General features: G+C 34.9%; 1 protein-coding gene across 1 annotated transcript; it reads right to left on the bottom strand.

The window, feature by feature from the left end:
* Positions 1-273: 273 nt before the first annotated feature.
* On the bottom strand, positions 274-9,957 carry LOC141326698 (uncharacterized). Its single transcript, XM_073835296.1, is given in 6 exon segments — positions 274-470; positions 3,045-3,210; positions 3,387-3,524; positions 6,175-6,324; positions 9,712-9,793; positions 9,881-9,957. Coding segments are annotated over 6 exon segments (810 nt in total).
* Positions 9,958-12,392: the final 2,435 nt, after the last annotated feature.

The raw sequence follows: 12,392 nt of genomic DNA, 5'->3' as shown, positions 1-12,392 counted from the left end.
TTGCTATGGGATTTTTCCCATTTTTAATCGTCATTTTTAGAAAAACTGTGAGTCCGATCATATAAAAACTTTATAGCAACTGGAGTCAGATCAGTCTGAAGATCTGGACTGAGTTTGGTGTTTGTAGAGTTAAAGCTCTAGGAGGAGTAGCAGTCAGAAATTTTAGTCTCAGAAGAAGTTTAAATAGCATTTCAGTAAGTTAACTTAATACATTTAATAATATGACTCCTGTACATTGAGCTAACCAAGGAGTTTGTGTGCAGCTGGTCTTTCTCAGGTCCCGTGATACAGTCCGCTGTGCTCTGAGTGTGTCTGCAGGTGGCGCTGTAGGTCCAGTCTCCTCTGGAAGCTGAGAGGGCAGTGCGAGCAGCTGAACGGCTGGTAGCTGCTGTGTTTCCTGCTGTGTGTGATCAGATTGGAGCTCTGACTGAACGCTTTACCGCACACCACACACACATGAGGCTTCTCACCTAAGAGATGACAGCGAACACATGCATTAGCTCTGCTCCTAAAATCACTGAGGTGGATTTTTTCTGCCGTCTACTACTGACCACACGGGCAGCTAATATGCTTAAGCACATAAGAGAACGGAAACACAATGAAAGTACATGCATTTTCGGTTTTGCAACACTCTCCACCTTATTTTGCAACACAGAAGTTATCTTCTGTAAATGGGCGGGACTTGTGATTTATTTGCCGCCATAGATCAATTTGGAGTAGATGTCACAGTTACATCACTTGCATTGTGGTGGAAGTAAAAACACTGGTAACACTGCTAGTGGAGGGAAATGGGTGAAACCCATGAAACAAGAGAAAACAAATATTTGAATTGAATAGAATTGAAATGCAAATCAATTTAATAAAGTCAAAGACACAATTTGAATGGATGAAAGACTAATGGATGAAACCTGCTATGATTACTTTTAAATTTAAATTTGATTTAAACAAAAGGTCAACATAATATTCACATATGCAGTTCATAGGGGACGTATTGTATTAGCCATACAGTTACAGCATGAAATAACTATTTCACCTTACAATTTAAAGTTTATATCTCGTATTTTAGACTTTATGACTCAATTTAACTCAACAAAACGAGTTTGTCAATTCTGAGAAAAAAATCAATTCTGAGATATAATCTCAGAATTGCAAGAATAAAGTCAGAATTTTGAAATACAAACTCTAATTTACCCCTTTTTATTCTTTTATATCATGGTTTTAATAGACTGCTACTTAAAAACTGTAATTTTATGCCACCAGACAGGCTCCGCCCACCAAAAAAAATATCATCACTGTTTGCAAACACCGAATTTGATATATAGGTAAGTGACTAGAGTTGCCGATTTATTAATTTTTTAATAATGGCAGCCAATAGCCCATATAGAATGCAGATTATAACCAGTAGATGGCAGCAGAGGATCACTCTTTAGCCCAGTTACCATTTGCACATCCTAGTTTTTAGTTTTTATTATAAAATGACTATTATAACAAGTTTATTATTTTTCTTTACCTCCAAAGTTGTGTAGAGTAAAATTTAATTTAAAGAATTTTTTCCATTTATGAAAAATAGCCAAAAAAAGCTAAAAATCCTGTTGGAAATCGAAGACTTTTAAGATGAATATGACATAAAATGAGCATTATAACCAGTAGATGGCAGCAAAGGATCACTCTTTAGCCCAGTTACCATTTCCACATCCTAGTTTTTATGTTTTTAATATAAAATGACTATTATAACAAGCTTATTATTTTTCTTGATCTCTACAGTTGTGTAGTGTAAAATTCAATTTAAAGACTTTTTTCATTTATGAAAAATAGCCAAAGACTTTTAAGATGAAAATGACATGAAATGAGCATTATAACCAGTAGATGGCAGCAGAGGATCACTCTTTAGCTCAGTTACCATTTCCATGTCCTAGTTTTCATGTCTTTATTATAAAATGATTATTATAACAAGTTTATAATTATTATTTTTATTATTATTTTTTACCTATACAGTTATGTAGATTAAAATTAATTTAAATATTTTTTATTTTATTTTTTTTTCATTTTTTAAGAAAAAAGCCAATAATCCTGTTGGATATCAAAGACTTTTAAGATGAAAATGACATGAAATGATCATTATAACCAGTAGATGGCAGCAGAGGATCACTCATTAGCTCAGTTACCATTTCCACATCCTAGTTATCATGTCTTTATTATAAAATGACTACAAAACTGTAGAGGTAAAATAAATAAACGTGTTAAAATAGATATTTTATAAGAAATAATTTTTTGAATTTAAATTGAATTGAATTTAAATTGAATTTTACTCTACACAACTGTAGAGGTAAAATAAATAAACTTAAAATAGTCATTTTATAATAAAGACATGATAACTAGGATGTGGAAATGGTAACTGAGCTAATGAGTGATCCTCTGCTGCCATCTACTGGTTATAATGATCATTTCATGTCATATTTTATTTTAAAAGTCTATGATTTCCAACAGGATTTTTTTTCATGTCATCTTCATAAATTAAAAATAAGACTTTAAATTGAATTTTACTATACACAACTGTAGAGGTAAAATAAATAAACTTGTTAAAATAGAGTAAAATTCAATTTAAAAAAAATCCTGTTGGAAATCAAAGACTTTTAAAATAAAAAATGACATGAAATGACCATTATAACCAGTAGATGTCAGCAGAGGGTCACTCATTAGCTCAGTTACCATTTCCCGTCTTAGTTTACTGTACTTAAGTATAAAGTTTATCAAGTACAATTAAATAATAATGCATTAAATATTACTGCTGCAGTAGTTTTGTTACTATTTTGACATCGACTTGTGAGATTCCGTCCATTGCTACAGTGATCACCTTCAATCATAGCAATGACTTGGGTTTTTTTTTTTTCAGTGGAACAATTTTTGTTTTCGTTTCTGACTCCAGCCTCTTGAGTGCAACGGAAATTTGGGGCTCAGAGATTCTGACTTCAGCATTCTGAAATTGCCTTAGAATTTGGTGCAATTATTAATGGACATTTAAGTCAATGGAAAAACCATTTTACCTGTGTGTATAAACGTATGTTTCTTCATATCAGATTTCTGGTGGAATCTCTTTCCGCAGTAGGGACACGGGAACGGCCGCGTGTCCGAGTGAATGAGCAGGTGTGTGGAGAGAGTTGACGACCTCTTAAACACCTTCCCACAAACCTTACAACCAAAACTCCGCTCCTGAAACATACATTCACACACATTTAGAATACAATATTATTATTCTAGTGCATTTCTCATTCAACTGCATCTTTTTACTCATTTTTTGATCAGACTGCCAAGAGTTTTAGTTAACTTTCATAACATTGGTTCAGTATTTACTTGCATATGTATACCAGCCAGTGTTCAGTACTTACTCTCACCCTCAGTATTCCTGTAGATCTGTACCCATAATGCTGATGGGTGTGGCTCGTAGAACCAACCAGTGGGAGAGCAGCTCTGTTGACAGGTGACTTGCAAAAGTGCGATGCCAAACCCGCAGCAGAGGAGAGGAGCTACAGAAGAAGAGAAACACAGAAGAATAGCATTAATATCACACCATATCTTCAATGGAAACAACATTGTGTTTCACATTGTTCTGATGTGTTTTACCGATTAACCACATGTGATCTTATGTAAATCAAGTTTGGGGTTTAAAATGTGCATGTCCTCACCTATGACACATGAATCGTTTGAGCATGAAACCCACATAAAAACCCACATGTCAAATCATGAAATCATCATCAAATTAGTTCTATACCTATATCTTTATATTTTACTCTATTTATTCTTAATTTATAAAATATCATTGTTCTATACGCGTTCCCTCAGGTATTCTATATTTCTCATTTGTGAGCCACTTCTTGGAAGTGAGTTTAAATGCACACTATTCAAACTTTAATTGTTATAATTCATGAATGCTTTGGAATATATTTTTCAATCCAAATCTGCTATAAAATTAAAGCCTTATGTCTTAATAAGCTATGTTCCAAAATTGAAGCCGATAGAAAGAAAATTGATGTTCCTGTGAGATTTTATTTAGGGCGTTGTACCACAAACAGCCATCAAAACCTTTATTGAATTTTTTAATGCATTTTTTTCTGTCACAAATGTCTACATTTCTCTGTCAATAATATTTATATGGAATCTTGAGACTCAGACCTTTCCGACGATATGCATTTTGTCAAGATTGTAAAAAAATTTGATTCTAAAAGACCGTAATACATTTTGTAATACGACACTTGACTCCACCCACTAAGGGGAGGAGACTGCTAAAAGTTTTAAAGTAGTTTTCATGGTAACGCAATGTCTGATTTAAAAATGGTTTTCACAGAATAAATTCATAGGCCATGATTATTAAAAAATGTGATAAAGAAGAAAAAAGGCAATTAAAAAAAGAGTGTCATTGGACCCACCAAGGGTGGTGACACTGAGGGGTTACATAATAAAGTGAAATAAATAGAAAAGTTGATTGCGACTTTTTAAGTATAAAAAAACTTACATTTTCCCACCACTGAAAAAAAGAAAGGTAATTGCAACTTTTAGCTTGCAATTCTGCCTTTTTCTCAAAATTGCAAGATCTAGGTTCTCATTTATAAAGCGTCCGCACTTTTTCTTGTCGAAGCGCTGCAGGTTTTTGAAAATGTAAGCTATTCTTGCAGCTCACTGTTCTAAAATAAAAGATTTGGATGATGATGGCAATCTTTTATATGTTTAATGACCAGTGTTGGGGAAAGTTACTTTTAAAGCAACACTAAGTAACTTTTCCCTCAATGCTCCCTCTACAGGTTGGAAGCGGAATTGTCCATTACCGCTGTCGTGAATAATTTAGCCTACCGTCGCGTCACATGCACGTTATTTGTTTGGAGGCTATCCAGGACCGGCTTTGGAAATAATGATGTCCAGTGACAAGGTAGAGTACGTTGTATGACTTTATAAAAGTATGAAAACCTTTTGTGAAGCCTGCCGTAAAGAAAGTCGCATTTGTAGTCTCATTTGAACTGCAAAACCGTGACCCGACGACCCAAACTTACATAGTGCTGTTATGGCCGATAGAGGGTCACAAAGCGAATACGGAAGTGCCGTTTTACCCTGTTATGAGTTGATGAACCACTGACACGAGTTCGGAAACATTTTTTTAAGGTAAAACAACTCTTTAGTGTTGACAATTCTGCTTCCAACCTGTAGAGGGAGCGTTGAGGGAAAAGTTTCTTAGTGTTGCTTTCAAAGTAATGCATTACAGTATTGAGTTACTCCATAAAAAAGTAACTAATTACATTACTTAGTTACTTTTTATGGAAAGTAATGCGTTACGTTACTTTTGTGTTACTTTTTAAATCTGGGCAAGGCTTGCTTGTTTGTTTTTAATATATTTTGGGCTAATGTAAAAGCCTTTTCACACCAAAAGCACCAGGCTTAAAGAAAAGTAAATTCACATCTGTACAGTAGACCCCAGAAGAAAAAAAAAATCAACTCTTCAGCAATAAATAAAAAGGAAAACAAATGTTAGATTATTTTGAGTCATATTTGCTTATTAGTATGGATGAATTGGATCATTGAAGGTTGGCAGCAAAGACATTGGTTAATAAAATGCAATTAAATACGTATTATTTAACATATTTAATTATTACAGGTTTGTGATGAATTTCACTGTTTTTATTCACTTTGAGGAATACTGGATCAGTTTTTTAGTGATTGAGATTTGCATGTTTTTGCACATCTTACTCAAAATTCTCTCAGCATGGGAACAGGAGAGCTTTCAGTCAATGAAAGGGGGAGGGGTGGGAATAATTGGCATTACATATTTGGAAAACTAACTCAGATATGTTCTTGTCAATTAAAAAGTAATGCGTTACTTTACTAGTTACATGGGAAAAGTATTAGTTGCGTTACTTGTAGCCTAATGCGTTACCCCAACACTGTTAATGACATTAATTAGGACTCCTTTACATGGCAGAAAATTGAAACTAGCTATACAGTTGCGTGCAAGCTCAAGATCATTTAAGATTTCAAATCTGAAAGAGATGTGCGTTTTCTGTACAGACGTTCATTCTGTGCATCACACGCATTTTTGAGAGATGATCGTAAGAATCGTAAAAAAAAAAAACTCCTAATTGGCGGAAATTACGACAATAAACAGCTAAAATGGCTTGCCATATTCCTCACCTTTTCACAGAGCGGACACTCACACAGCGGCGTCTGGATGTTGCTCAGCTGATGGTGACTGAGTAAAGCCTGAATGAGTCGCTCCAGATCGCCTTGTTTCTCCCCAACAGCAGAAGACGACAGGTCAGTCAATGGGCAATCTCCAGCTTGCTTCACTGCTGCCACACAATAGAATGGAATATCGTCTGTTTTAATCTCAGCATGCAAAAACAAGAATAACCATTTGAAGTCACAAAACGAACTGTTAACTGATGTTTTTAAGCAGCATTATACAGAGATTGAATCATTTCTGCAGCCCACACAAATCACTCACTCGGTTCCGTTTTTAGGCCCGTTTAATCCAGCAACTAACGTTACCGGTAATATTAATGTTTTGATTATTATTTAGCGTGCACTTGCCTTTGTTTCCCGCTTTAAAATGTTTTAAGTGGTTGGATTCTGATTTGCCACCAAAAGTCGTTCTAAAAGTGATTTCAATGATGTCATTTGTGCACTTTTTGTTATAACTGTATAATGGATTTTAAAACTTACCAAACTATCGTTATATAGAGGGTTTGCAGTTATGTCACGGTTTGGTCAGTTACCCGGATGCGCGGCTGTATCTATTGGCGCTTTTCCACTACACAGTACCAGCTCGCCTCAGCTCGCCTCGGCTCGACTCGACTCGGCTCTGTTTGGTTTTCCACTGTGTAAAAGTTGTACCTGTACCGGCTTCCAGGTACTTTTTTTCGTACCACCTCCGGCGAGGTTCCAAGCGAGCTGAGGCGAGCTAAGGCGATACTAAAATGTGACGTGAAAACACAGCAGACTGCTGATTGGTCAGAGAGAATCGTCACTATTCACTGTGTCATCATTGCACGCGCCAGCAATAGTATCCAGAATAACCCCGCCATTATTAAAAAGTTTGGCCAGAGATTGCGTGACATATCCAATCCATTACATATTATGGCAACTCGGAAAAATACGCCGTGGTCAAACGAGGAGGTGCAGACAGCGGGTGTGTGTCGCGTAGAAGATTACATCACTGCAGTTTCTTGCAGCGTCGCTATGACAACCAGGTACTATTGTGGAGGTACAGGTACAACTTTTACACAGTGGAAAACCAAACAGAGCCGAGTCGAGCCGAGTTGAGTCGAGCCGAGGCGAGCCGAGTCGAGCTGGTACTGTGTAGTGGAAAAGCGCCATATGATGCTGGGATGTAAACAACAGCATGGATTGCAGGTAAATATACTACTAAATATGTTGTTCTGCTCATTTATGCTGTCTAAATCATGGAAAAAAAATGTGAAAGCTGCTAAATCGTATAGAGAAGGCCTTCGTAAGCAGGAAAGGACACATTTTGACAAACTGAAGTTAATAGGTGGTAAATACCCCCAAGAAGCATTAATTAAGATATTAGCCTAATACCTGACTAGAAATGATAACAAACACGAATGTTGTCAAGATTCTGGAAATCCTGGTTCAGTTTGGCCAATCACAAACACATTTTGTTCCTCAGACAGTTTTTGCAGTATTCTCCTTGATTTGTTATAACTTTTGGCAGTCTATAGTATACCAAATGTTTTTTTGTTTTTTGTTTTTCTGGTCCAACCGATTAGTTAAGCCCAAAACGTGGTAATTGACTAAATACATTTTTATTGTCTATTAAACAGTGCCACCTCGAGGAATTAAGGTGAATTGAATGCATTTAGTCATTAGATATTTAGATATTTTAGCGCATAAAAATATATATATTACACACCTCAGGTCCCTATACACTTTTTTACAAAATAATAATCGAAAAAATGTTTTATGTTTTGATATTTTTTCGTGTTACATTGTTTATAATGAATAGATTGAGGAATACTAAGAAAGTTGATGTCCAACTTGAAAAACTGAAAGAGGGAGAGGGTAGTGAACGAGGGTATGCATTTAAGGGTTAATATCTGCATAAGTGAAAAAAAATATATAAATAGAACATTTAGACATTTTTTATTTAGAAATAATATTTTCATAACTTGATGGGGGACATTACTGCCCTCCAAAGGCAAAGTGCAGTAACTACGCCAACGCTGAAACCCGAGGTATGCATTTAGGGGTTAATGTTTGCATAAGTGAAAAAAGTAAATATATAATTTTATGATATATAATATATATAAACAGAACATTTAGACATATTTTATTTAGAAATAATATTTTCATAACTTGATGGGGGACTGCCCTCCAAAGGCAAAGTGCAGTAACTACGCCAATGCTGAAACTGAGAAAAATGCCTTTATAGCTTTTACACAAGCTAGTCAAACATGTCGACACTCGCGTTACTCTGAACAAATTAATTGAACCAGGGAAAAAAATGAACCAGTAGACTTTGCCACAAGACAAAACAGCTATCACAAAGTCCATTTTAAAGGAACACTCCACTTTTTTTGGAAATAGGCTCATTCTACAACTCCCCCCGAGTTAATAAGTTGAGTTTTACCGTTTTGAAATCCATTCAGTCGTTCTCCTGTTCTGGCGATATCACTTTTAGCATAGCTTAGCATAGATCATTGAATCCTATGGGACCAATATAGCATCGCGTTCAAAAATGACCAACGAGTTTCCATATTTGTTGTATTTAAAACTTGACTCTTCTGTAGTTATATCGTGTACTAAGACCGGTGGAAATGCAAAGCTGCGAGTTTCTAGGCTGATAAGATTAGGAACTACACTTCCATTCCGGCGTAATAGTCAAGGAAGTTTGCTGCCGTAATATGGCCGAAGCAGGCGGAGTATTATCAGAAATGAGTTCCCAGCTAGTTTAGCATTTGCACATGTGCTGCGTGATATTACTGCTCCTGCTTCAGCCTTATTACGGCAGCAAACTTCCTTGACTATTACGCCGGAATGGGAGTGTAGTTCCTGATCTTATCAGCCTAGAAAATTGAAGCTTTGCATTTCCACCGGTCTTAGTACACGATATAACTACAGAAGAGTCAAGTTTTAAATAGGACAAATATCGAAACTCGTTGGTCATTTTTGAACGCGATGCTATTGGTCTAATAGGATTCAATGATCTATGCTAAGCTATGCTAAAAGTGATATCGCCAAAACAGGAGAACGGCTGAATGGATTTCAAAACGGTAAAACTCAACTTATTAACTTGGGGGGACTTGGAAAATGAGCCTATTTCCAAAAAAAGTGGAGTGTTCCTTTAAGCCTTAACTCAATTTTGACCAAAAGTGTAGCTACTGCGCTTTGCCTTTGGAGGGCAGATTAGCAAAACATGATAACATCTTAGAACATATTTTTGTTAGGTGGGCTATTAAGTAACCAGAACTAGAATAGTTAGCGGTGAGGTATTTAGTTCTTGGAAAAATGCCATAATGAGTCATTCAAGTTGATTATATCAATTCATGGGAGTCCTTTGGGGGAGTTTTGTTAAAGTTAAGTTCTCATGAGTGTCGTGTCTTCATGAGTAACGCTTGTAAATCAGGCCCTATTTTCTATATGAGTGTCTTCACATGTCATGAGAAACTCCCACAATGAATTTATTTCATATCGTGTTTAATCTGCCACACTGCTTCAGTCACAGTGCTGAGCTGTTCTTTGTATACCTGCAGTGGCTGAAGGCCAGGGTTCAGCTCCAGCCTCATCAGTGCTGTTGGTCCGGCTGCTGTCGGTGGATGTGCAGGGCAGCAGCTCCAGAGACGCAGAGCGACTGCTTGATGTCCATCCGTCATGACGCTGATGATGCGGAGAGTGGGCGGAGCGTGTGGAGTGATGCCCCGCCCTCTTACTTTTCACTAGAAACGATCGAGGCATTTCATCAGAGAGAATGAAGCCACAGATGAGGTCAGGTTATGATCTGAAACAAAAGGACAACCATTCTAAAAGTTTATTCAAAATAATTATTGTTAATGAATTCAGTGTACAATATAATATGTGACACTGTTGGACCACAAAACCAGTCACAAGGGTCTTTTTTTATTTTTTATTGAGATTTATATTTCATCTGAAAGCTTAAATAATAAGCACTGTTGTATGGTTTGTTAGGATAGGGCAGTATTTGGTTGAGATAAAACTATTGAAAAATTTAGAATCTGAGGGTGCAAAAAAAAATGAAATCAAAAAATTGAGAATATCGTTTTTACACTGTAAAAGGTTTCAACTTAAAAACTTAAGTTAAGCAGCTGCATTAACATTTTAAGTTAAATCAACTTTAAAGTACAAGTAATTTCAACTCATAAGTTAAATCAACTTAAAAGTACAAGTCATTTTAACTAATCTGATTGTCGTGAGTTGAAATGAATAGTAGTTTTAAGTTGATTTAACTTAAAATCTTAAGGCAGCTGCTGAACTTATGTTTTTAAGTTGAAACTGGCAAAAACTTTTTACAGTGTAGTAATGCATATTACTAATCAAAACTTAAGTTTTGATATATTTAATGTTGGAAATTTACAAAATATCTTCATGGAACTTATCTTTGCTTAATATACGTATGATTTTTGGCATAAAAGAAAATTGATAATTATCAATCATGCTCATAATATATCGTTGGCTATTTCTACAAATATACCCATACTACTTAGGACTGGTTTTGTGGTCCAGGGTCACATATATATTTATATATTTATATTTGATTCTCCACATTAGAAGATAACTGAACAAATAATGATAAATACTATAAAAATGTAATAATTCATCAAATTAACATATAGACATGATCATAATATAATATTAAATATATTAAACATTTATTCATAATATAATAATTGGTATCAGTATTTTATTTCGATTTATTCTTCACATCATAAGATAAATTAATCATTAAATGAAGGTAATAATACAATATAATAGAAGGAAAAATATGAATATAGAATATAATACTGTATTGAAAATGTCATATTATATACTTGTATTCAAAATTCAGTGTTTAGTATTAGTATTGTTATTTTATTTAATAATATTCATAATATAATGCAAATATATGCACAGAAAATAATAGAAAAAAATACCACAAAAATGTATATTTATTCAAATTAATAATATTAACAGTAATATACATTTATTTAAAATATAATAATTGGTATCAGTGTCATTATGTTTCATAATATTCCACACAAGATGATCCAATAAAGGAAGGTAACTAATATTAAAATTGAATAATATTTCTGTATATATATATATATATATATATATATGTATATATTATCATAATAGACATTTAATATGCATCATTATATTATCTTGATTAATTCTCCACGTTGGAGGAAACATAAACCAATAAACAGAACAAAATATTAAATTATTGTAAGAACATACTGTACAAAAACTAATGTATAGAAATGATCCTGATGTCGATTTTTGATTCGGATGTGAAGATTGTTTTACTCGAACAACAATAATCTAGCCAAACAGATTTGAATGTTTTGTGTGTGGTTGACGGCGATGCAGCTGTTCAAGAGTGAATTCAGTTAAAACGACAGAATCTGAGGTTTAGAGACGTGAAGTTGCATCAACACCTGCACCGGCTCACCTGCGTCTCCAAACGTCTCAGAAATCACCCAGATCATCACAGAGGCATTGTTCAAATGAGTTTCGGGACATACGATTTTGGCCTGGTTTCACAGGCTGGGCTTAAACTAAACCAGGATTAGGCCATAGTTTAAATCAATTAGGACATTTAAGTAGTTTTTATAAATGTGCAATACTGCTGTGCATCTTGAGACAAAACAAAGGCACTGATACATTTTAAGATCAGTCAGTGCAAGTTTCTTAAACCTTGTCTGTAAAACCGAGGGTTTATTTGATAACTTTCATTAAGCTCAGAACTTAAAAAACCAAAATGCATTACATGTACAGATGCAAAAAATAAAAGACATGGCTTATAATAAATCTATATTAAACTTAAACCATTAAGCATACATATTTTTTGATGCACTAATAAGAGACACTTATAGGATGAAAATAAGAAAAACTCCACTATTTTTAATCATGTGATGGAAAACAATTTAGATGCACAAGCATAAAAAAAATGCTCTTCCTTTGTTAAAAAATGCATTTATATTTCTAGCTGTAGCTGTGTGTTGGTGTCAGACTCACCCTCGGGCGTCCGGCGGGCGGGCGATGCAGATGCGTCTGCTTGTGAGAGTTGTGATTCGGTTCTGAAGCTGCTACAGGAAGTACGAGAGTTTTCTGATGTGTCCTTACCAGACTCGCTTCAGACATCAAATCAGGACGGCTGCTAAATCTGCTCA

Source organism: Garra rufa, chromosome 1, assembly GCF_049309525.1.
Source record: "Garra rufa chromosome 1, GarRuf1.0, whole genome shotgun sequence".
NCBI classification, from domain to species: domain Eukaryota; kingdom Metazoa; phylum Chordata; class Actinopteri; order Cypriniformes; family Cyprinidae; genus Garra; species Garra rufa.
Note: the sequence above shows the minus strand (reverse complement) of the source record. Positions and strands in the feature narration are given on the sequence as shown.